The sequence below is a fragment of the Caenorhabditis elegans genome, chromosome III, assembly GCF_000002985.6.
Source record: "Caenorhabditis elegans chromosome III".
NCBI classification, from domain to species: domain Eukaryota; kingdom Metazoa; phylum Nematoda; class Chromadorea; order Rhabditida; family Rhabditidae; genus Caenorhabditis; species Caenorhabditis elegans.
This window is the reverse complement of record NC_003281.10, coordinates 7,021,334-7,047,479: the sequence shown is the minus strand read 5'-3', so window position 1 is coordinate 7,047,479 and position 26,146 is coordinate 7,021,334. Positions and strand designations below refer to the sequence as shown.

The following is a 26,146-nucleotide window of genomic DNA, read 5'->3' as shown; positions in this document are numbered from 1 at the left end:
AATTATGATTACTTCTGAAGTAGTGTAGGTTAGAATCATTTCACGGAATGCCACATGACCAGATCTGCGAAACATCAAAACCTTTTGAAATTTAAGCTATCCGCTATTTTATTTGTTTCCGAATTTGGCTATGCCTAATCAACATTCAAATGTTGTCTACATGATTAAAATGGTTGTACACCCCCGCACTTTTACTCCCAAGCCAAAATAAGCTCATGAAAAATTAAGAGGACCTCATTCCAGCTTTATATCTCGTTAGTCACTTGTTTTGACGCTCAAAATCAACTATGTTCTCCATTTTTTCGGTGTTCTAAAGTCATGTGAATTCTTTTTGAATTTTATTTTCTAATTGAAATGGTAAGTTTAGGATCCGCTAATTTAGGATTTCCCTGTAAATATGAATACGCCGACTTATCTGGAAGGCGACCTACTTTATGCCTGATGGTTTACGTAAACTCCATTTTGGATACATTAAAATTCTGAAAAAAAGTTTATCTATGTTATGCAGCTTTCAGCTAAAAAAAATTGTCGAAAATTTAGGAACCATTTTAGTGTCAAACATCAGAAACGTTAGCTATAGCTAAATATGACTAAACCTTTTTAACCTTTGAACACACAAAGCAGACAGGCATTTCAGGGTCCACAAAACAGGCTTATATACTTCAAAAATGTATAGTAGATTTTCCATTGAAAGGCTCTGTAACAGAAATTAAAAAAAACCACAATGTCGTGATATTTTTATTGCTAATCTTTTATATTTTCACATGTAACCTAATCACACTATTTTTGCTCATAACTTGATTTATTCTCTCTCGCTCCATTCAATTTACTCGAAAACTTCTCAAATTTCTTTATTTTTCTTTCTACCTTTCCATTCATTTACTAAAAAGCAGAAGGAATTTTTCATTATCTTTTGCTGTTTTTTCTCCTCTTTTTGGAGGATCAACATATCCCTGAAAGAAAAAAAGAAAAAGTTATTTCGACAAAAGGAAGGAAATTTTCCATTCTTTCATACTCTTTTCTTTTCTTTATTCGTTTTTATTTATATTCTTTGCAAGATGGTGGTGAGTTTACTTTTGATTAATTGAAAGCTTTAAAAAATATTTTTGGCTGAATAGCTGGGTGCTTAGTTTTTAGATTGGCTCTATGGTTTAATTAAGTTGTGAAATCATAAAAAAACTTAATAGCGAATCATTTGAACTATTCAGAGGTTAGTGTGAATAACTATTTTTATTGAAAAAACTATTACAATTTTGCAAAGTTTCTGAAACCTCAAATATACATATATTTGCTACCTGAATGTTGTCAATATCCAAATGACGTCATTCTCACATTAGCGTTATCAAACTATTATTTACCGTGGGACAGTGACGCGCCATTTTCTGAAGGTGCAATATGAATTTCAAGGAATTTCAAAACTTTTTAAAATTCCAAGTAAAACCATTAGAAGATGCTCTGTTTGTTTTCAAATTCAAAGTTAAAAGCAGTAAGTAATGGAGAATGAAACGTTTAAAAAAATCATTTAATTTTCGGAAAATTGTACAAAAAAATAAATAAATATTGTTTTGCAAGCTATTGTAAGGTTTTAAAGTATTATAGACAATGTGAAAGCCTGTACACTATAAAATCACGTTGTTATCAATCAAAATAAGCAAATAGTAAAAAGAGAAAACGATTTAAAATGCATGCAAATCGTTTGACAGATGAAACTGTTCGGGCGCATCGTTTATGTAAAAAAGTATTCTAAACTTTCATAGAACAGTTCTATAAGTTTTTTCTGATAGCATATATTATTGTAAAATGAGAGAATTTTTCTTATTAATGCCTGTCTGGAAAGAAGAAGAAAGCATAGAGAATGAGGTTGGTGACAAGAATTTTTTCAAAAGGAAAATCGTAACCGTTTTATTCAAAAGCTCATAATTTTCTATGGATGAGATTTCAGAAAAGAGGCTCCCCAGAAAATTGGATCATACACCTTTTATCATGAAAAATTCTGAAATTCAATAAAAAAAATTTTGAGAAGCTTTTCTTGAAGTCGCTTTCACACTATATTCCGGATATTTTTGTGAGTTAGGTAAAACATCTCATTAAAACATTTTCAAAACATTTCCATATTCGTTTTACAATATTATATTAGAACATTACTGGTCTCTTGAAAGTGAATTCTGAAACTTGCTTCTCCCCGCATTGAGCAAATATTTTGCTCTTTTGCTCTTATTTTCAGACTTTCACTGCAGGAGTAGTAGTATCAATCAAATGAAAAAAAAAACATTCGTCACTCTTACTCTTCATTGATAATCACTTATTTTCTTCTCGTTTTTTTTTCCAAATTTCTCGTTCAAATTCTTCTTGTCAAGTTGTCATGTAGTGCCCCACTAAATTAGTTTTCGTTCTTTTTTTGCTTATGCTCTTTCACTCCGTCTTCACTTCCTTTCCTGTGACTTCCGGAGAAGTAGGCATATGTTCAGTTACTCACCAAATACTTTTTTCTGGAAATCGGTTTTCTAGAAAAAAAGACATTTAAGAATATATTTTGCCGTCTAAATTTTGCACCGCATCATAAAATGATTTTGCCGCTACCCCGAATGAATCGAACACGACGACGGTTAGCTGCTATCCCACACGATTATTCTGATTTTTATGAGTATGAAGTAGGTTTAACATAACTGTTGTTGCTTTTCAGCTCACTTATTCCTTTGAACTCTTTGCTGTCCTTTTTCTTTGTCACATATGTATATCTCTTATTTATTTCTAAGAATTCTCCCAGAATTGGGCCCAATAACTCTAGTGCGTTGCATTTATCACTGATAGTATGAACTCTTCAGTGAAGTCAGTGAAGTTCTGAAATGCTACATTTCCGTTTTAACATTGAAAATATATAACGTCATGTGTCGATTCCTTAGCTACACAAATAACACACTTATTAGATCTAGAACTCTTTGATTCTATGTAGTTCTAATGAGATTGCGAGAGATAAGAATAAGACAAAACATTTTTAGGCTTCATATTTGATATTCTGGGAAACGACTGATTGATATTGGTATGATACAAAATAATTAATTAATGTTTGTTCATGGTACTTTTTAAAAATTGTTCTGCCTCATTTTGAAATCTCCTAAAAATTTCGAAACTTTGAATGAAATTCAAATTTCACATTTTTTGGTAAAGTAACTTTTTTTCATACCATATGCAATTTATGTCATAAATTTGCATTTTCAAATTGTTTTCTTCTAATATTTTCTAATATATCCAACGTTTGTAACAGATAATAATTTTTGATTCTATTGAATACTCTGAAAACAATAGTTGTTATTTCTTTGTTTCAACATCTCTCTGTCACTTTTTTCTTTTCTTTTTTGCAGCCATTTAGTAGAAATACCTCGTTATTATATTTCCTCGTCACGTCTTCAGTCTGTTTACATGCCGTTCTTTAAGAAATATTTCAAGTGGCTTAAAATGAAGTGAGCATTGAAAGAATAGAAAACCATGTTCACAGTTGAAGTGGTCTCTAATTGAATGTGTGAGAGAATATTCTGACCATTCTTTGATTGTAGTTTTGAGTTTCACAAGCTTATCCAAAATGTGTTGTCTACGATTTTTTAGAATAGCTCTCACTGAAAAAATTCAGAAAGTACCTGGTTGATTTTTACATTATCTGTATGACATTTAGTTCTCAATATTCCGAGATAAATAAAAAATTCAGTAACCTTTTTTCATGAAAAAAATGGCTCAAACATGGCAGCTTAAAGCAAAAGTTGTTCATGCTTCGTCAGCTTAAGATTTATGTACCAAAGTTAAACAAGAAACCCTAAACTTTGATGTTTCTGATATTTTGCAGGCCATAGTTTTTTAAAGCCAAAAGTATTAAAAAGCAAACAATTTTTCTAAAAGTAATTGTTCCACCCATTCATAACTCATTTGCAAAATCATACGACCATTCGAACATAAAAAGAGCAAAAATTGTGCCAAAATCCCATACGTCATTCATAAGTGCTCACTGCCATCAAACGTCACGAAGCCACAATCATATGAGAACATCCAAATGCGGGTGTTCCTAGGCAATATTTATATTGTTTTTTTCCTTTTCCTTTTTTTACTTCCGACAATCTTCCTTGTCTTCAAAATTAGGCCCGATCATGTTGAAAGACCACCTGAAAATTGTCCTTTTAGAATTTTCCAGAAATGTGACTATTTTGGAATAAAAGTTGAAAAATGCTCATGATGTGGTGAAAAAAATCGGAAATTTGACTCATTTCCGAAATACAAAAAATACTCCGCATGTTTTTTAAAGACATGAGCCAATAATGAGAGCAGAGAGAAGTGATGTCAGAATATTTTAAAGAATTTCAAGAAACCCCCAATAATTTAGAAAAATCTTTTTGAAGATGGAATATCATAAGTGAAGAAATATTTAATACCAATTTAAGCTTAAGCTACAGAATTCTCCGAATTTTCAATTTCCGCTTGAGCGTTTAATTTTCAAGATGTTTTTTCCACAAAACAAGTATTTTTGTTTGAATTGCAAATATATTTGAAACTGGAGGAAACGGTGAAAAAGTACATGTTTACATGCACAAGACAGGAACAAAATTTTGACGGTAATTCAAATTCGGCCACTTTCCGGCACTTTTGACTTCTTAAAGCTGACTATTTTCCCTCTTAAATAACAAAACTTTCAGCGGAACGCTTTTTAAAATCATACCTACTGAATGTTTTTAAGCATTTTCCATCTTTTACAAAACTCTTACTTTAAAATTTTCAAAACTCAATTACTCAATAATTTGGGAGTTTTGAAAAACAATATAATTTTTATTTCCTAGCAATTACAGTGAACTGGGAACATTTCCGCACTTTTTAATTGGTGTTTTTCCAGTTTTTTTCAGTACAATTTTTGGGATTTCCAAGAAAGTGACACATGTGTAAAAAAATGAATTTGGTTCCCTCCTGATAATGACGAAAATACAAAAAAAAAAAAATAAAATGTAAACAATAAAATGTTTAAAGCCAGTTTTTTTCTATTTTTCAGAGATAGATTTTGAAAATTCCAGAGGTTTTTGTTAAAATAAAATTTATGAAAACATATTATCTAATTTAAATAAGAGTCCCTAAATTTTTAATTTTCAGATGACAATGCTGGATCCAGATGATTTGAGTCCTGGTGAAATCGTGTTCTCGTCCGATGAATCAAACGGCGATCGATCATTTCTTGCCGATTTTTTCGGAAAAAAACAGTCATTCGTCCTGGGAACCAAGTTGGTTTTTATATTTTATTTCCGCTTTCAAGGATTGATAATGTTTCGGGAAAATGGGAATTGAAACATCAGAAATATCATCTCAATTTTATAAATAGAAATAGAAGAAAAATGTTTTCTAGGGTTTATTTCCAAAGAAGCATGTTCTTGATAGCTCCCAATGGCCGAATTAAAAAAAAGATTTTCAACAAATGACTACATACATTGTTTCAATATTCTGAAATTTTTGGTTATTATATCACGATTTAACAATTGTAATTATATAAACTATACTTCCCAGTACATGCTTGTAACATTCCAAAAAAGTTCCGCTCGTTTTTTTTTGAGTTCTCCCAAAAGATACATTTTGTTGATATTTTTGTTCAAAATGAGCTGCTATAAAGCCATCAGAAAGCATTTCGGATTAGTTTCTACAGGAAATTGTAGTTTTTCTTGCGAGATTAGCAAGAATTTCCTTTCACACTTTTCCACTTCATGCCACAGATCATTCAGCTCAAAGTAGTTTAAATTATTCTAAAAGTTCAGTTCCAAACTCTCTTTGGTGGTCCCACTTGTTGGTTGTTTGAATGGGAAATAAGTTAGAAATGAAAGAAAATGAGGGAAACAATTGAGTTGTCCGTCTCCACCTCCTTTTCCATCCGAAAGGTTTCCTCTCTCTTCTAATTTTAAAACGCCTCACTGAGTTTCTATTTTCCCCCAATGTGCTCTGGCATTTTTTCAGGAAAAAAAATGTAAAAAAGATGGAGCAGAGAGGAGGAGGGAGGAGCACTAACAACATTTAGTCTTTCTCTTATGCTTTCTTGATCTATGTTCATGAATCTTGAGAGCTTCGGCTCTTTTCAGGTGCATCCGCATGCACTTACAATGATCATGTTACATCTGTAATTTCTAAATAGACTTGGAGTCTACTAATAATTCACTTTTTGTGTTGACCTATAAACCTATCCTTCTCATTATATATCTAGGCTCTTATATATAAGGTTTATATCTGGTTTAAAAAAATTCAACTGCGAACGATCCAGCCACAGGAAGCGTGGTAAGGCACCTCTCCCCGCCTCCTCGTTCTACTTTAATTTTGTTGAAAGGTATTTCAAAAACTGATCAGATCTTTCAATTTTTGAAAAGGTCGTACATTTGACCAGTTGAACTCACATAGTCTTCCCATAATTTCGTTAAAAACTAGGTCAAAAAGTTATGACCCTTGTGAACCCAGGCACCGCCTGTTTCGGACCATAATTGAGTTTTTCTAGTTGAAAAAACATTGAAAGCTTTTGAGTTTTGGTCACAGTCTCATAATAACTCGTTCTAACATTTACTTTTTATATTTAACTATAAATCAGGCAGAGAAAAAAATCTGGAATTGTGGTTAACGATTTCATTCAAAATTTCCCTTTTTCGTATTCCAAAAAGGCGTGACAGGGACGCATTTTCTACGCTTTTCTCACCCGTCTTGTATCTTTCTTATTTTAAAAGGTATAAACACGAAGAAGGCGGGCGATCTTGGCCATCCCACCATTGCATACCTAGAAAAAATAATTGAGTATCTATCAAAGTCGGGATTTCATAAAAAATATAAATTTGTAGCTCGAATTTCATAAAAATGTGATTATCAAGATTTTTGCTTACATAAAATGAGATTAAAATATTATTTTTGAAATCTAAAAACCACAAATCATTTCGTTTCGTTTTCCCACAGACTACGAAACCACCTAGTAGTAGGATACCCTACGAAAAATCACATTTTGAAAGAATGACTTCTATTTTTTTTCCAAAAAGCTAAAACTGAACTCTATTAACATTTTCATTTAACTCATTGAAATGACTCATTGTCTCAATAACTTATTAAGAATTTACGGAATCCGATTAGATGTACCTATTCGATATCTGATAGTTCATTATTAATTTCCACTGTTTGTTCCTTTTCTAACGAATTTTAGAATAGCTTCTCTGAGTTTTTTTTGTCTACGTTCATTGCGCTTAGAAAAACTTAAGATAATTATCCTCGTTTTCTCCAAGTATTTTCAGAGATTTCTAATTTTTAACTGAAAATGCAATGTGATGTGTAGCAGACTTTTTTTAAAAATTAATTCACAGTCATCCTGAAATCCAAAACAAGAAAAGCGTACAAATTATCGCTTCGTAAGGATGTTCGGAAGGCTTCATGCTTTCTCAGGGATAGAAATCAGCATAAATGGATAATCGTCGCGAGACCAATTGAAAAATACATATGCCTTTAAAATGAAATGAAATATACGGCAATTTTAGTAAAGTGAAGTCACAATTCCGGAAAAGGTTGCTACGCATTTCTTGTTTTTTCACAAGCTGTCAAATTCTCTGATGATATTTATCTAACATTATCATCGTCTGAAAACTGGAATATCTGAAAATCCATGAGCTTATATTCGGATTAGCATCTCCTCTCGCGCATCTCACCACATATGCATCAAATTCAAACATTCCCCTCACCACTAATCTCCTTTTCGTTTATTTTTTCATTGTGAACCGCGGCGGGATTTATTCTGTAACCATAGAGCCAGAAGGAGCCCATACTTTTTGTGCGTATTCCGAAAGAGAAACATTTGTTATTCGCGTTGCTCTCGAATTTATTCACAATTCTTGTTTCTAATTCTTATTCGCATCATTCTCCTGCATTATTTTCCGACCAGCTACCTGATTTCAAGAATTTAACTTTGATGATACGTATGGTCGAAAAGTCTTATGTAAGATATCCTATATACTTTTTTTTCGCTGAAAATTCTTTAATTGTAGTATTGATTGATGATGAGAAAAAATTTGAACTTTAAAAAATTGCGTCCAAATATATCTCCAATGTGAAAAGTAAAACCAAAAAATCAAAGATGAAACCAGTTTGAACCTAGTTTCTCCAGCTATTGGATTTTTATGGATTAGTTTTCTGTAATCTCTGATTGTGCACAAAAACTATTTTGATATCAAAATTTCAGATAAAGAGCGAACAGAAACGCGTGGCCACGAAAATTTCAGAGATCTTAAATATCAAGCTTTCAGTGTGTGTTAATTGAACTTTGAACAGTATTTAAATCCGTCATAGATATTTTGAAATATAGGGTTTTCAATAGAATTTAAGCATTGTGAGATTGACCAATTTCCAAGTAATTTCTAGTTATCTAGTAGAAACTGCTGTTGCTAATTTCGCGCCAGAAAGTAGACATGTTGCTTTATTCGTCCAAATTTCCACGATCTTCATTAGCTGTATGGGAGAAAACATCATTTTAATTTTAGATCAGACTACTTAATTTTCATTCCTAACAAAAATATTGACTTAAATACAGTTTAAATTACACTCTTGGTACATACTTTTGCAATTGCATTTTTTCCTTACCAGACTGAAACCGAGATGAAAACACACAATTACAGTACAGTATGTATTCTATCAAAATACTAAATTATCACAAGATATTTTTAACTAGTATTTTCAAAACATAAAATGACCCTAAAACGTCCTAAAATATGTTTTCTGATCGAATCAACCTATTAAGAACACATCTTATGACACTGCAAAGTTCTTCAAAAAATCCCGTTCTTTTTCTTTTTCTTTTCCATTTAATTTTCTCTCATCATCATTCCATTCTACTTGTATCAATCGTTCTTCCTTTGATCTCATTCTTCAAAAATACTCTCATTATATTCTAGCGTGAAAATCAAATGAAATCCTTCAAAATCGACCAAGAACACTGGGTTTTTGAGGACTATTTGCCAGTCAGGTAAGATTGAATCAAACGAGGAAGTTGTTGAAAAACGTGCAAATTGTGTGTTCGAGGACTTCAGTGTAGCGGAAATGTGGCGGAAATTGATGGGTCTAAAAAAGGCAGTTGAAATTTAGCTGGGAAATATGTATAGCTCCAGGAATAACCAAGGGTGAACGGCAATCAACATCTTCGGGACTGTCGCTTGCGTTCCTAGTCTGTTAAGCAATTGCTTCGAATAACTTAAGCTCTACTTGCAAATACTTTTTTGATAACCATTCTGTTTCAAATTGATAAAATAAGGATAAATAAACTAATATCTACAATTTTATTTCTTCCATCTCCGATCTTCGACTTCATCCATCCTAAAAATAATCAGTCTAACATGATAAAAGGATTACATGCTCCAAAGCTGATGTTTTATATCTAGTCGTTCCATAGTTTTGAGTGCTTTGCGAAGGCGTGTGTACTATCAGATATTGATACGTATTGAAAGCTTAAATGTCAACTAGATCAATTTCGTATTGTACAGGAAAAAATAGAAAAGACTAATCTTGAACGTCATTCACTATTTCTGAGATTTGAAAGGATCTGAAGAATCACGAATAGTTAGAACATTGGTTAAGGAACGCTGAAAGATGAATCACACAAAAAGTGTCAAATCCAGATTTAAAGATGATGTAAGCAATGCACAGTGATGAATTTTTTGGAGATAACAATTTTGAAATTACAAAGAAACTTTTTTATTAATTGACAATCCAACTGGTCAAGGCGAGCCTGGGGCGCTTCTCGCCCGACTCTACATACCAGCACCTGTTTTATCAGGTTTTCAAAAAACAATTTTTGGTTTTTTAAAGCTACTCTTGAAACAGTTTTTGAAGTTTTACTTTGGGAAAAAAGCTAGTCAAAGAGTGAGCTTTCATTCCAAATATTTTAGGCTCAAAGTTTATTTAATTCGATTCCAAATAAACTGTGATCTTCCAAATTTGTAGAGTTTCTTGTGTGACAAACTCTAACTTCTTCAAAAATATCACTTGAACCACACAAAAAGTTGTTCCACTTCCGAAATTTGATTTGTGGTTCGTGGAGTGCCAGAATGTCTCCGCCTACACTCTAACGAAAATTTCTTTTCGTTTCGGAAGAGAGTTTTTTGGTAGAATATTTTCTGAAACCCAGCTTTTATTTCTGAAATTCTATATTTTCTAAAATGCTGTACGTGTCAAAAACAGCACCGCCGTCGGCTCCACCAACATGGAGATTTGATGAATTGTTCAGGTCTGAACATTGAAACATAATACTTTAAAGTAGTATATGATATTGCACAATTGTTAAAATTAAACAACAATTCCCATCAAATTTGCGCGTAAGATCTGATGTATTGCAGCCAGCATTCAAAAATATATGGTATGACTGAAAGGGAAAAGCATGTTCAAATTGAACAAAACAACTACATGTTCCCAAAAAACTCATTTCTCAACGTTCTAAACTAATTTATTTTTTCCAGTTTAACCGGCCTGATCATCCTCTGCATCGTTCTAACAGCTGTTGTTGTTATATTTTTTGGATGCTATCTTATGATGAGATTTATGCATAAAGCATTGGCAAGAGATGACTCTAAAGATATGCTTCGTAAGTTTTTATTTTTTTAACAAAAAAACTAAAAACCAGAATATATATTTCATTATCATATTTCTTTTCACATATTTCTTTTCTACAGGATCCAATAACCCATACAACAATGTGGTGATGCATTCGAAGAGAGTTTATGAGATTCAAGCGGAAGAGGGTTGTTTCAATGGAGCGCCTGAACCATTGGATTCAAGTGAAATTGAGTAAGTATAGAATCAATGATGAAATCATTCTAGAAGGTGCGAAATGCAATAAAGCCAAGATAGGGGCGGGGCCTGGGGGCAGGTTTTTCCACATTTTTGATCAATTTTCACTGATTTATTTTGTCTAGTTCACTCAAAATTAATTTCTGATTATGGTGCCTGCCCATATTTTTCCTCGCATTTTCATTTAAAATTTGTTTTTACTCTAATATCTTAAAATTATTTGATAGAAATTCCACAGTAGTTGCTGAAAATAAGTTTTCAAAAAATAGATTTCCTTAATTTTTCAATCGTGTTAATTCTCAGAGACGAACATATTGGTGATTCCCAGAATACATCAATTTACATTGAAGATGAGGAACCACAGAAATTACGAAAACCTGAAAGTGGAGACTTACGAGCTCCACGAAATCCTGAACAATTCGATGATGATCCAAGATCAATGTTAAGGAAAAAGCAGAAAGTTGGTTTTTAACAAAAACGTTGAGATATTATCTAAAACCTTTGTCTTCTTAGACTATGAACATTTGAACTTCAAACCAACCGTGTTTCCGGAATGTGCAGAAAGGCACAAAATACGTTCAATTTTTATTTTATCTTGGAGAAAATGTGCACTGAAAACCAAAATAGAGCTCTCAACCCTGACACGAAGTTTTTGCAACTGCGTCGCACGTTTTTTGAAATATTTGTTAACTTTAAAAATTACCTTGCAAAACTTTGTGCCAGACTTGCGGCTAAACGCACACTGTATATTGACTATAAATACCGTATTTCCTCTATATAGAGATCTATTAGTAAGACATGCAAAACTAATTTTCGGACACCTATTTTGATGCAAAACTAATTGTCGGACAGGCATTTTCTCATGTTTTCCATTAAGTTATGGCATAATATCATCAATTTCAATAACAACCCCTGAACCAAAATGGACGAATTTTACGACTGATACGCAAAAACTGTCCGAGTTGTACTCATATTTTGCCAATTTTGACTTTTTATACCAAGTCTGTAAGAATTTTCCTGATTTGTAGAACGATTTTATAATGCAAATTTTGAATTCCTAAAAAGAGGGAGGGGGTGCAAAACTAATGGAGGCGCCTTACCAATAGAGGAAATACGGTATCTTTCAATGAATTTTCAAACGATTGTTTTTGCAGGTTCACAAGGACTCGGTGTGCGCCTTCATGTTCAAACCTCAAGTCGAACCGAAAATGGTGTGATTTGAATATTGATAATTAACATATTTCATTCCTAGTGGCCAAGTTGTTTCTCCTTCTCCCCCAAAATAACGGTGATTCGTGCATCAAAATAATGTACGAGCAGATTTTTAATGATTTTCATGATTACGGGCAGTTTTTATTGTTATTGCTTGCTTACTCTTAATATATTTCTTCTTTGGGAAGAAAAAAGCAAACTTATTATCAAATGTTGTACACTTTACGCTTAAATTACTTCTCCATAGAGCACGATTGCTCCGAAGAATTATTTGATTTTTATCAATAAAGTGATAAATTATGATTGATGATGATTATAATTCTTACAAATTTCTCCAAAACGCATACAGATATTATACAAATGTGACAATTTATATTATTAATATTTATCTCGGCAAATGGATGTGTGAGATACCACTCGAAAATAGTGTTGGAGAGGAAGAGGCGCAGAGTAATATCGGGAAAAGCCGGAGAAAAGTGAAATTTCAGGAGAAGGAATTTCGTTTTCAACAAAGCATTCACTGAAATGTGTGTGGATTTCGTGAAATCATTCGGATTTGGAAATTCGATACAGAAGTTTTTTAGTCACTTGCCCTTTGAGCCATTTTTGAAGATACAGTATCAAATTTCACAATGAATCATTTTAACGCCTTTATAAATGAATAGTACGGCACTTTGTATCTGAAATCTCATATTTGAAAAAGTTTGTAACAGTTTACAGTACTTTTTTCCTCATTTTCATGTGAAAAATATTTTTGAAAAACCGCCAATTGAAATGTACGCAACTTTGCGTGAACTGTGGTGTACTGACGAAATAACGCACAGATCCGAGTTTTTTTGTTTTTTTAAACTTTAAACTCGTTTTCGTTTTTATTCCTGTGAAAATTTCTTGAAATATCGTAAGTTTTCCTCGAATATTTCGAAATTTCATACAGTTTGTTAGTATTCGTAATGTTATCACCTCCAGAATAGGAAAATATGCAAAACTCCGTTCAAATCACAGTTCCGCGCTGTTATTATTCTCATCCCTTTTTTTTCCTTTTTTGTGGTAAAAGATACAAAAGAATCTGCATAAACAGGAGAAATGAATGGAATAGAAAGTGCTTCAGTGTTTCAAAGGTCATCTATTGTCCATTCACTTGGTCCGCAAGGTACGAACCAATCGGGAAACATTTTTCGTTTACAAAGTAACAGTTCGGCGGTTTTTTTTGAGTTTAGAGTATTGTTAGAAGTTATCATGAATTTAGGGTATTTTTACAGAAAATAATTCTTATTCAATGAGTAATAATTGTTCAGAACACTGAAATTCACTAAGATTGTGTATCTTAACAAAAAACGCCCGAATTGAAACATCAGGATGAATATTTTTGTTCTTATTCCCATCCTTCCACGCCACCTGGGCGTCAAAGTTACCCGCCAGACAGTTTTTCATTTTCTCTAATTCTCTTCCTACTCAGTTTTTTCCAGAAATTCACTAAAATTTTTCATCTCAAATTTTGTTTCTTTTGAATATGGAGGCTCGTGGTTCTCCTATTTATTCGAAACGTGATTCTCGTTTTTTTATTCCTTCGAAAAACTGTTTTCAAAACATTTTTCTCGTTCCCCATAGTGTTTTGAGAGAGATTTTTTGCATATTGAATTTTCTTTTTCAGAAAAATTGTGCCCCGGCAATAAAAACATCTATTGAGAATCTCCGATATAATAGTAACTGTTATTACTTATAAATTAAAGGTGGTTCATGAAGTCGTTTCCAACTCATATAAAACTTTAAATTTCTTCCATGATTCAGTCAGATTCACTTTTTTGATGTACATCAGAAACGATTAAAAAGCAATTTACAAAATTGAACAATATCTAGTAAAAACTCATGTAAATCCTGTCACGAGACCCATCCAGCTGTCTGTCATAATCTTACCGTGAAACAATTTTCAACAATCGCAGACAGGCAAGTTTTGCTGTCGTCGTGAAACGCGCAACTATGCGGAAAGGTGTTATTATAATCACAAAATAGTATCATCATGACGTCCACGCTATGCCTCCCGATTGTTTTCATTGTTGTGAAAAGACGGTGTGCTGAATTGTTATAGTAGTCGTAAAAATTACTGATTTTTTTTTCACACTGATTACTACTATTGTTCTGGGTTTCTCGATGATTCGAGATTCCAATTTCAGTTGTGGTTTTCATTCGTCGGGTTTTTGGAGATTATAACACTTAAAGAATTAGGGAAATCAGATGCAAACTTTTGAAACTTTTGTATTTTTCTCCGTACGTGTCTTTTTTTGAATCTAGAAAGTTAATCATTTTCATATTGTTTTGTGAATTATGCATGGCTGGTAGGACGGTAATACAAACAAAACTTTTTTTCTAGGCGGAAACTATGTTTGTTTTGATTTTTAAAATAGTGTTAAAGAGCTGTCTAGGTATATTTCACTAGTTTTCATTGCAAGTTTTGACATTTTCGTGTCGAGACCCCCCCCCCCCCTATTCCTACTGGAAATTCAAAATCATTAGTCTTTTTTCGTGCCCTAGTGGAACACTATTCCTCTATAAATTCCACCGATCTCCGTGTTGTTGTTCCCGTTGTTACCAAATCAAATCAGTCTAATTTGACCAATGCCTGATTTGTTTCTCAATTTCAATTTCAGTTGTGGTTTTCAGTCGTCTATTTCTATCCTATCAATTATCCATATTTTTTAAAATCAATTCTTTCTTTTTTTCAGACTGAAAATCCAAACTTGGAAAGACATCGCACAGAAATATGAAAAAGATGATAGGACTGGACAAGAAGGAAGGTGTCGGTGGAAGTTCATCCAACATTTCGAACAGCTCTGGGAATGGCACCTCGAAAAAGGATAGAAAAGTTCTGGGCAAAAAGGTATGTAAATTTATTGTTTTAAAAATATCCAAAATAAAACACCCTTATATCCCCTATTATCTGAATTTTAAAGCGAAAAGAAAGTCTTCTTCGAAAACATCACTATTAGAAACCGCTAAACCGTTTCGTCCTCTTGCTGTAGAATAATTGTTAGAATCGGTTGCTAATGGGATTGGTTTTTGTAGAAAACAACAGTTGTTACTTTGTTCTTACACAGCTTACAATTTTTATCAATCGCTAATATTATTACGTGCCACAAATCCATCGATCACATCATTCTTCCGCAATACCAAGTACATCTGGCACCATGCCAAATGATGTCTGTCCCTTACTCACCCTCAAACATGGGGAAGCACTCTCTGCGTCTCCACTGATCGGAATACTCTTTCATTCATCTCACCTTCCATTCACATTGAAGACATTTGAATACCACATTTTGGCGGCGACCGTGAGGCACTGTGTCCGAACAGGAGTGTGCTAGTGGTAACGAGACCCAAAGTCCCGTCTTTTTACTCATTTAGTGGTACTTCGCATCTCAAGGTCCTTTTGTAAATTAATTTTTATTTTTTACTTGTAGTAAAGTTCCTTTCTTATTTTGCGTGTGACTTTCCTTATTCTAGTACTACGAGCATGTGTCCTTGGGGGCTCATTTTCGTAGAGAAATCGCCTATTTCTTCAGTTTTTGTTTTGTCCGAATGGCTCACAGGAATTTTTTGATTGCCCAATAGAAAGAATGTTCATTTTCATTTTTGACCATTTCCGCTGTTCTCTTACTTACTTACTTACTTACTTGAAGTTGTCTGTGAACTACCAAAAAAAAAAGTGAACCTCAAATTCAGCCTCATGATTACCGATTTGATGTAAACATGTTTTTGAACTAGCGACATTCCAATCTTATCAATGTTATCAGCCAGCTGTAGTAAAGTAGTTCAGAATATTTCTCACTTGAAAAGCTTTTTAAATTTCTGTATCTTCATCAATTTGTGATATAAAGTGTACTATTTTAGTTTTAGAATTTTTAGTATTTTTAGAATTAGTTAGATGTTGATAAATATTTTCCGTTCTTATTAGTCATACTCTTCCCCATTTTTTCTTCCTTTCTCCTCAGGCAGTTGGTTGATTGGGTCATCTGGCATCTTACTCATTTCGTTTTTTTTTCAATAAGCTCCAGTAGAGAGAGAGAGCCTTTGACTTTTTCCATTGCTGTTTGATAGATTTTGTTCTTATTAAAATGCCTAACGATGTACCATAAGTTCTTCGGAACCAACGGTTATTTTAAACCTAGGAAATTGTTGAGACGTTATCCTAGATATCCTAGAGAGAGATATCTAGGTGATCCTAGATAATTTTAAAAAAAAATGTATCCAGAAACCTTAAAAAAAACAAATCTGGCCAGTTGACGCCCGTTAACACTAGCGATTTGGAACGAGAGGACAGATGTTTTGTGTTGAAGAGAGAGAAGTTTCCATCGGTCAGTCAATTGGAAGAATTTCGTTTTGTCTGGCGCAATTCGTTTCGTTTTAAAGTTTGGTTGTATACCATTTGGACTTAACTGAAAGGGTGTCACTTCTATCTGTTTAAATTATTCTTATTCTAGGTGTATCCCACAATTGCCTAATTTTAAATTAGCGTTTCTAAACTCATATGTCACATCTCGCAACTTAAACAGTTTTTCTTTTAGGTGTTTACCAAATATCTAGGTGTTCTCTCTCTGTTAAATGTCTATGTGACTATGCTATTTGCTCTTTAGCTTATCAGTTACCAATGATCATAGAAATCTTTCCTCTTGAAGTTAAATGTTACTTTCTGAAAGTTTATCTAACAAAATTTTCAGTTTTCAAACAATTGTCTTATTTTCAGTGTTAAAAAACCCACCCAATTGCCTTGATATCTTTGTCTCGTATCTCTCTCTCTCTCTCTTCTCAACGGCTTTACTATCCGGTTTTCTGTCCGCCTCATTGGCTCAGTGGCAGAGCGTCTGTCTAGTAAACAGAAGGTCGCTGGTTCGATTCCAGCATGAGGCACCGAATTTTTTTGAAGAAATCTTAGTCTTTAACATCGGATTACTGTAGAATTATCACATATTTTTTGAGAACGTATCCAGAAAACATTTTTAGACATTTTAAGGTGTTCTATCATTCGTGAAATTAAGCGATCATTGCACATGTAGTAATTTTCTTTAAAATTTATATTTGCACTTCAGTATTTTGAACGATCGGCAGTGACTTCATGCATGTGTGAATAGAAAATACACATTGTAGAGCATCCGGCCGGCGAACACGCTATCATTCATATTTCTGTCAACAGTGATATGTCTATGATAATCATATGCTCAAAAAGCACCACCAGCCTGTCCACTTGACATGAGTCTCCATTTTGACCGTCTCTCCTTCTCTACTTTCTCCATGAGTCCTCTTATCTCCTTCACATGTGCCCAATGACCCATTTGGCGGGAAAAATCAGACAAAAAAGAGAAGAGAGCAAGGGATTTGCATACTGTAAAACAGTGTCAAATTTCCTTCAAGAATGAACGAGCTTTATGTTAGCCGCCAAAAAACAAGTAGTTGGATTCCTTTTAAATATATTTTATTTATGAGGACGAAAATCCCAATCAACTCAACGATGTGTAATAAATATCTTAAAATGTAGGATTGCAGTTTATGAATTTCCGCGAAAACGTGAGAGTTTAAATTAAATAGGCTGTTCTCAGATACTAGATTTTAAGCAAATTATATGCTGGCTGAAAACATATTATTTCAAAACTTAATGAAGAATGAGCTAATCTCCATTCCCGAGTTCATTTTCTTGTTTTCCGGAGCACTTCTCAAATTCTCTTCCTCTCCCTTTTTCGCTTTCTCCAAATACCGAAGTGACTGTGTTTATTTTATATTTATTTTGTTCTTTTATCACTAGGTTCTCACACATTTCCTCCATTTCTCACTTTTTCATCCAACGACCCGCATGCCCTGTCGATTTGCCTGCCATTCAATTTGAATAGATTTCATTTTTGTATTTTTCTCCCCAAGAATCAGATGACATTCCACTTCTCTTTTTCCCCTTCTTCTCACTTTTCTAGAGTTCGCTGATTGCCTTCAATTTTTAGTTGGTTTTCTGTATATGGAAAATAACAAAGTCTCTATTTTTCGTAAGAAAATTATTTTCCAATCGGTTATTCATTTCTTCACTATTTTTCTCCCTGGTTTTTGATTTCTCTGCACTTGTCAATACAATTTCAATTCAATTCACGGTTTTACCTTCATTTACGATTAGATTTTATTACCTGTATTGAGGTTATTTTGACCGTTTCGGTAATCCGCTCCACTTTATTAATTCAATTCGTTCCGTTCAAAATCTCGTTCAGTTTGAAACATTTCCAGCTTAAAAATGTCTAGCGATGATTATGAGTCAATTGACACGCCACGTGTAGCTTCACTAGCTGATATGAATCGACTTCCTACCCAATCTCGTCATTCAAGTTATTCAACGGATGACGATGAAGACGTGACTCCTACACCATCAGCTTCTAATTCTGCTCCAAAAAATACAATTCTAGACCCTCTACAAGCGCAGTTTCTTCACCCGAATTCTGAAAATTCTGATATAGACGAGCCTCGTGTGCAATTGCGCGAAAAGAAAAAAGCGACTCGTGCACAAGATGCAACTGTTTCTCATTTCTTGGAAGATCAAGTTCCTAATCAGAAATTCAAAAGGAGAAGCGCTGAAAGACATTCAATGTTGGCTGGAGCTGCTGATTTTGCTAGTCGTAGGAGTCCATTTCATTTAAGTGGAGCGAATGGTTCTGGAAGATGGACTGATTTGTTCTCATCGAGCAGATTTAAACGAAAACAACGACAGAAATTAAATGTTCGTATCTGGGAATTCTTCTACCTAAAAATACAGAAATAACATCTTATTATTAGAGAAAAGTAATAATAATAATTAGAGTTTGCAAAATCCTCAAATTAATATTTTCCCCACAAGTATATTTTCTTATTTTCAGAATGTTCCATCATCGTCATATTCAAACAATGACTACGGTACATATGCAGGCACACAAAGTATTGGAGGTTTCTCGATTGCTTCAAATTCTTCAGGTAATATTTTTTTTCTTAATCTTGAAAATAAAAATTATGTCGCTAGTTAAAGGTAGAGTACGGTCAATATTGAAATTAAAACCCGTTCCTATGGTGCTAAGATGTCAAAATGTCATAGAACTTCTCAAAAATATTTTGAAATTTTTTTATTATTTCACAATGTGATTTGTGAAAAAACGGTGAAAACTGATTGTGAGTTTTTGCCACTTTTCTTTCACTTATTTTTGACTGTAGATTTAAAACATGTTATTATGATATTTAATAATTTTAGCGTCATAGGAAGCGTTTTTCAAATTGTTTTCCCATTGACCGTATTTCACTTTTAAACGAGCATTAAACTGAATTATTTCGAAGATCTCCATTTTCAATATAAAATAGTTCCAGGAGAATCATTTGCCTTGTCAGGAACTGAAGACGAAATACGAGAAGAATTCAGGAAAATTATGGTAATATTCTTTATAGAGTTCTTATTATATTTCTACTAATTTTGCAGCTCGACAAAGGTCTGCCCGAAGCTGATAAAATTATTTCTAATACGCCACTTGATCAAATGAAAATGATGATTGAGAATTCGAGAAAACAAGATAATCAGGCGAAGGGAAGGTCTCCGGAATGGGTTGTACGAGTATTGGGAGAAATATTGAAAACGAAAAACATTCCGGAATGCAAGCAGGATATTGTTACTGTACGGGTTCAGCTAGTTGGTCAAGGTGTTTCATTTCTTAATAAGGTTCGTTTTTTAAGATAGATATTGTTACTATTAAAATACATATTTATTTTCAGTTCGCCGTAGAAGTTCATGACGAGTCTGGTCGCACTGGAGCTGATCTTATCTGCTGTCTCTACTCATTAGTCTTGAAACGACTGAGAAGCAGTGAAGTTGGCTCGAAATATGAGCTTGATTTGATTGATTTCTTGCAAGAAATCGTCAGATGTGTCCGAACGCTAATTAATACACATGTAAGTTTGTATGTTTTCAGTCTAATTCTAATTCTACACTATTTCAGGTTGGCCTTGTTCTTGTATTGCGACGGAACTCTCCTGTATACTCACTTCTCATTCAAACATTATGCGTCCTGAACAGGCGAGAGCAAAACGATCATGAAGCAGCTGAGATTCGAGCTATTCGGGTTGATGTGGTTAGAACATGTTATACGTTGATTTTTGTTCAACATGATACGCTGTCAACTCCGATTGAAATGACTGGGTAAAAATTTTGAACAGTTCAAATCTTATTTAATTGAAATGCATTTCAGTCAACAAAAGATGTTCATGGAGTTGTCCTTAATAGCTAAAGCTGAATCCAAACGGCTCAATGAACCAGTTTCTCGATTTCGGCCCCTCATCAGCTGCATCGATTTTCTAGAATCCCGCGATCCAAAACAAGGAATGTACGTACTTCTGATGATAAATATGATGATCAATGGTGTCGATCGTAACATAAGTGATGATCAAATGTGGACAGAAGAGACGATGTGGCAAGCACGAATGAGATTAAGGAGTGAAGCTGCAAAAGATAAACTTCACAAGTACATTGAGGTAAATTTGATTGTTTCAGAAAAATAATCTTATCCCAGATATTTTCCAGAAATTCACTACATCTGAAACTGTAAACTCGCAAATTCGGGATGTTGCTCAGAACATGCTCACTGAGCACAATGCAGATTTGGAAACACTGATGGGGAAGCTTGAAAATGTAAAAGGAGAATATGATACCTTGGATGGATGTTTTGAACTTCTTGCCGCCAACTCTGAAGCCACCGGAACCGAGACAGTGCTCCTTTCAATTTTACAGCTTATGACTCTTACTAATGAGGATATGTCGACGAAAAGATCGTATATGAAACTCATCGAGACAGCCATATCAGATATTCTTCTGCATCGAACTCCAATCGATCCACAAGCGGATTATAAGTTTGTGTTTGAGGTTCCTGTGGCCGAGATCATTGGTTTGTGATCGAGAGTATATTGAAAAATTAAATAATTTTAATTACAGATAAAATGCAAGACGAAGAGATGGCCAAAAAAGTTCGACAAGCCACGTCGGCCAAACAGGAAGCTGTTGCAATGCAAGGAGAATACTGGAAAACATTATGTGATTTCCAGAAAGAAGCTGAAGAACTGAGAAAACATGTATATTTACTTTTTTAGAAGCGGTTTGATTGAAACATGTTATTTTTCAGATAAATGATCCAAAAATACCTCTTCCTCCGCCAACGAAGATGAACTTGTCGGCTCCATCCACATCTGCTGGTGGATCTTCAGCTCTACCGCCAATAACTGGAGGTCCACCACCACCTCCAGGTCTCCCACCAATCACAGGAGGGCCGCCTCCACCTCCTCCTCCTGGTGGTCTTCCTCCAATCACCGGAGGACCCCCGCCGCCGCCTCCACCGGGAGGATTGCCTCCAATATCTGGAGGTCCTCCACCACCTCCGCCGCCTCCTGGAGGATGTCCACCTCCACCTCCTCCACCACCACCGGGAGGGTTCAAGGGCGGACCGCCACCACCACCTCCTCCAGGCATGTTCGCACCGATGGCTCCCGTGATACCTGATTACCTTCCACCCAAGAAGGTTCCAAAGGTTGATGGTCCCATGAGAAAGTTCCCATGGGGAGCACATACTATCAACCCTCGGGATATTCCAAGAGAGTCGTTCTGGGTTGGAACAAACGAAGAACAGCTGACCAGCGATCGAATGTTCGATCGTTTACGAACCAAATTCGCCACGAAACCTGCTGCAAATAGTGGTACTCTTGGTGGTGTCTTGAATAGCAAAAAGAAAGTGAAGACAGCACAAGTCATTCATGACGATAAATTACTTCAAAAATTGGGTAAACTCGAAGAAGTATATCCTTTTTTATGATCTTTTTCTTGCAGGCATTCTTCAAGGATCAATCAAAATGTCGCATTCAGAGCTCAAGCTGGCGATTTTGGAAGTCAACGAAAAGGTTTTAACTGTCGGATTCTTGGAGCAACTTCGATCAGCAATGCCAGTGGAGAAGGAGCTTATTGACAAGCTGAGAGCGGTGAACAAGGCTCAATTTGAGGAAATGCCCGAGGGTGAACAATTTGTCACTCGTCTGCTCCAAATTCAAGGTCTTCCGCTTCGTCTCGACTTGGTTCTATTCAAAATGCGATTCTCTGAAGTGTTGAATGAACTGAAACCAGCCATGTCGTCAGTGATGGAAGCGTGCGAAGAAGTACGAGCATCTGAAGGATTCCGAACATTTTTGAAACTTGTTTTGGCGACTGGAAACTTTATGGGCGGAGCGACAAAAAACTATTCGAGTGCTTACGCGTTCGACATGAGAATGCTGACAAGACTGGTTGATACAAAAGATGTCGATAATCGGCATACTCTTCTACATCATTTAATTGAAGAAATGAAGAGAATCGATCCAAGACGAGCACGGTGAGTAGATTCCTTTACTTGCTTTCTCAAAATTTAAAAAATTTAAGATTTGCTCTCACCGACTTCCATCATTGCATTGAATCGTCCCGAGTGAATGCGGATGAAATTCGAAAAACTGTTCAACTGACAGAGAATAACATTAAAAAACTGGAGAACTGCTTAAAAGTGTACAAAATTCAAGGAGAACGTGATTTATTCGACGAGAAGATGCGGCCGTTCCACGAAAAAGCTGTCAAAGAGTTCTCCACAGTTTCGTCAATGTGTGGAAAGATGAAAAACGATTGGGAGTCGTTGGTCAAGTATTATGCATTTAACGACAAAAAATATCCGATGGAAGAATTTTTCGCCGATATTCGCACCTTCTCTGAGCAATATTCGAATGCTTGGAAAGAGTTGGATGCCGAAGCAGAAGCAAAACGAAAAGAAGCAGAATTTGAGACACAGAAGCGGAAGCAGCTGCAACAATCTCAACAAGAAAGGAAGCCGTTACAAGAGAGACAGGCGATTAATAGAGTGCCAAGAACTCCGGCTGCGATGATTCGAGTTTCGACTGGTGAGTTGATATTTTTGAAATTGTTTTTTAATATAATTTTTTCAGCTGCCGATAAGGCTGGTGTGCTCGATGAGTTGGAGCGTGCTACAGGAAATGCTGATTTCCTTCAAACCTTGATGTCTGCCACAAATTCTCGAACTCCTCGTTCCGGATTGCCAGCTCGAACTCGCGGAGGTGGAAGACTTGGAGGAGGACTTGATCGGCAAAGATCACGACATCAGAATGCTTTGGGTCAGCTTCAAGATCTCACTGGCTGCGCATCGGAACCGGTTCTTTCCGGACAGTTTGCTCGATCACGCAACGTTCCTCAAAATGATCTGCAACGACAAAATATGGAACTTCCATCATCAGTAAAACCAACAACGGCGCTTGATAGGGCTAAAGCATTTGGAGTTGGATTGCCGATTGGTCAGAATGAGCTCAAAGTTCGAGTGAGAAGGAAAGGGCAACCAGCTGTTCCAGTTACGGTAACATATTTTATATGTGGAAACTTTTCGAAATTTAACTTTCAGAATATCAATGGAACATCGCAAATCTCACCAACGCACAAAGAAAACGATCCGACGGGTTCCTCGTCAACTTCATCTGGTCCTGCATCATCAAACACGGCTACATCATCATCATCAGGCACAGTGGTGCCATCAACAGACGATCTTCTCGCACGTCTTAATGATTTCTGAAAGCTCACATCGGTTGTCTTATCTATAGATCTAGTCATTCTCCGTCTCTATTTTTTCTGTATTATTGCCACATTTTTCATACTTTAATTGTCATTCACAGGGTCCCTCTTCTCGTTCCATTTCAATTGCTCGTTGTATTTTCATCAGTTCACTTTTCCTTTCTATTTTCTTTAGGTAAATATTTTGAGTTTAAAAACGATTTTATTTTTATTGACATGGAACACAGGCATACTTTACCCGAGACATTCAAAAGTGAAATAGAAGAAATGCATTAGATGAGCTGAATTCGTAGTGTAAGTGCACGAGACAATGCTTCGTCGGATACCAGTATTTCTTCGCCATCGCTAACAAGATCTTTCATCGAAGTATGCAGATTTTCTTTGCTTTCTTGTTCAAATTGTGGCATGAAACTGCTAATACAGTAAAGTTTTCGAGTTGAGGTCGCTAGTGTCGGATGTTTGAGATGGCTGAAATTTGAAATTTGTTTTCTAAAACAAACGGAGAACGTACAAACGCTCCGAGAGTCTGATGATAAGCGATTCAAGAGTTGAAGATGGTGAAACTTCGAATGGAAGACGCCCACCACTACAAGTGAGACAATTGTCATCTTTCATCATTGAAACAACACTGGTATATGCTCCGTGAATTTGAGTGAAATTAAGATAATTATCGATTGGTTTGGCAATGCTGAAATTGAATATTGAGAGTTTTAATATGTGATCTTACATACTTTGTGGCCAATTTCAGAGCTTCTAGGGCACATGATGCAGCGATAACTGCATTTGTTGATGCAACAGCCGGAATAATTCTTTTTAGAACTCCAGATGTCAAACGACGATCCACACCTCGAATATTGTATTTTTCTGCACGAAGACTTGCTCTTTCGAGAACCCATTCAACGTGGATCGGATCGTCAGCGTCAAGAGAAACACCTGGAAATATAACTTTTTTCCAGAAAAAACTTTAAAAATAACACTAAAATTAAAGTTCGTTTCACCGATTTTTCTGTAAATTTTTACCTTCAAATGGTTTTTCCTCTGGCCAAACAACTACTTTAATGTATTCAATACAATGTTCTGGAAGTCGAGGAGTGTGAGCAATTGTGCACAATGGAAAATTGACTTGAGGTGGATAAAGATCAAGAGTACAATCAATACAGGCTGTGAATTTCGGATATATGACACGAGCATTTCCTTTAAATCCTTCAGTTCCTCCGTCAATCATTGGAATAATTGTGTTCTCATCAGGTTTTCCGTCGGCCATTTCCAAAACCAAATCACACTGCAATTCGATAAATTAATTTATATTTTGAGCTAGAAAGAATTTTACCAGCATTCCGTTGATCCATCTTCTGGCTGGAATCGAATCAAGTCCACAGATAATTATAGAGAATTTTCGATAAAATTCTTGACCCTTGTCTTCAATTCTACAGTTGTGCCTGAAAATTGAAATAAAATTAAAATAATTCTGAATTTGTTTGGAAAGACTATCAAACCACAACACTTACGCAGTCACCTGACATCCAACAACTCTTTGTTGAACGAAAGCAGCAGCTACCTCAGCTTTTGATTTTCCAACGTCAGATTCCCTGAAAGTTTTTTTTTGACAGAACGAATTTAATAATAATTTTTTAATACCTAAATAAGAATTGACGATTTAGGTTTGATACATCAATTGTGTCCATATCGATAACTTCAATTGTTCGGAATCCGCTCAAAGCCTGAAAATGCATTATTTTTAATGTTTTTTTTGAATTCTAACTAACCAAGTTCTTTAACAACTCACAACCCAATCCACCAGCACCAATAACAAGAATCTTCGTGTTTTGCAGTGCTTCAAAGTTTTCCGGTCCGGGAACAAACCATGGAACTTTATATGCAGAGTCGCGATCTGTTAATCTTCTGATGCTCCTCCAACGCTCCGTTGCCAATGGATCCACGCTGACCATCTTTGCTTAAAAGTGTTGAATATTTAATTTTCCTTGTGGTGTAAACAAAATAGATTATACATTGTAAAGCATGTTTACAGTTCCTAATACTTATTTAGTGTCGCATTTTATTTTTTATTACAAGGAAAAAATTGGAACGTTTAAAGTATAAATTTTGTTGTTTAATTAATAATAATTCGCACTATTGTTCAAAAAATGACAATTCTTTGAATTTCATAAGAATTATTTATAAACAACATTTTAGGTTTATTCCATTAAAAATATAATCTCGCTTCAAAACGAACGATGTAAAACTATAATTTAATGAAATAATAACGAGAGGTGAAAATTAAAGAATAAAACAACAATAAAACAATTTCTAATTTTAAAACAATTCCAGCCAAATTAATGTCGATTTACGGTGAACAACGCGCGTTTCGGAATAGCGGAGTATCGTACTGTTCTGCTCACCTGTGTCTCTAAACGCAGCAGTGATGACAGACAATCTCTCGGGGATTACTGCCATTTGGCTCTCTAATCGATAGCATTCTCAATCAGGGAAGTTGAATAGCAAAAA

The 26,146-nt window shown here is 34.9% G+C and overlaps 3 protein-coding genes and 3 non-coding genes across 7 annotated transcripts; 4 read left to right on the top strand and 2 right to left on the bottom strand.

Annotated features, from left to right (window-relative positions):
* Positions 1-1,736: 1,736 nt before the first annotated feature.
* Positions 1,737-12,334, top strand: R01H2.7 (Calsyntenin-1-like). Its single transcript, NM_001027527.6, has 6 exons — positions 1,737-1,860; positions 5,125-5,252; positions 10,482-10,606; positions 10,695-10,809; positions 11,116-11,272; positions 11,967-12,334. Exons 1-6 carry the CDS (start codon positions 1,801-1,803, stop codon positions 12,027-12,029), a joined length of 648 nt encoding a protein of 215 aa, NP_001022698.3. The 5' UTR covers positions 1,737-1,800; the 3' UTR covers positions 12,030-12,334.
* A 1,631-nt stretch (positions 12,335-13,965) lies between these two features.
* F11H8.9 lies at positions 13,966-14,043 on the top strand. Its single transcript, NR_052430.1, has one exon. It is a non-coding gene; the product is annotated as an Unclassified non-coding RNA F11H8.9 (non-coding RNA).
* A 1,066-nt stretch (positions 14,044-15,109) lies between these two features.
* F11H8.8 lies at positions 15,110-15,207 on the bottom strand. The gene has a single exon (NR_052429.1). It is a non-coding gene; the product is annotated as an Unclassified non-coding RNA F11H8.8 (non-coding RNA).
* A 1,644-nt stretch (positions 15,208-16,851) lies between these two features.
* Positions 16,852-16,923, top strand: F11H8.t1. The gene has a single exon. It is a non-coding gene; the product is annotated as a tRNA-Thr (tRNA).
* A 1,351-nt stretch (positions 16,924-18,274) lies between these two features.
* Positions 18,275-23,838, top strand: cyk-1 (WAPL domain-containing protein). 2 transcript variants are annotated; one of them, NM_171880.6, is made up of 14 exons: positions 18,275-18,763; positions 18,900-18,993; positions 19,378-19,439; positions 19,487-19,723; positions 19,777-19,953; positions 20,001-20,200; positions 20,250-20,532; positions 20,582-20,942; positions 20,990-21,126; positions 21,177-21,828; positions 21,875-22,409; positions 22,457-22,962; positions 23,008-23,429; positions 23,475-23,838. In NM_171880.6, the coding sequence occupies exons 1-14, from the start codon at positions 18,284-18,286 to the stop codon at positions 23,640-23,642; spliced, it is 4,314 nt and encodes a 1,437-aa protein (NP_741211.3). In that variant the 5' UTR covers positions 18,275-18,283; the 3' UTR covers positions 23,643-23,838. The 2 variants fall into 2 exon arrangements, with proteins under 2 accessions (NP_741211.3, NP_741210.3); NM_171180.5 differs by having other exon boundaries at positions 18,277-18,763; positions 23,008-23,423.
* Positions 23,828-25,595, bottom strand: rfl-1 (NEDD8-activating enzyme E1 catalytic subunit). Its single transcript, NM_066133.8, has 8 exons — positions 25,408-25,595; positions 25,280-25,362; positions 25,150-25,230; positions 24,972-25,080; positions 24,662-24,923; positions 24,373-24,574; positions 24,153-24,329; positions 23,828-24,109 (listed from the first exon to the last, which is right to left on the bottom strand). The coding sequence occupies exons 1-8, from the start codon at positions 25,588-25,590 to the stop codon at positions 23,914-23,916; spliced, it is 1,293 nt and encodes a 430-aa protein (NP_498534.2). The 5' UTR covers positions 25,591-25,595; the 3' UTR covers positions 23,828-23,913.
* Between the last annotated feature and the right edge of the window lie 551 nt (positions 25,596-26,146).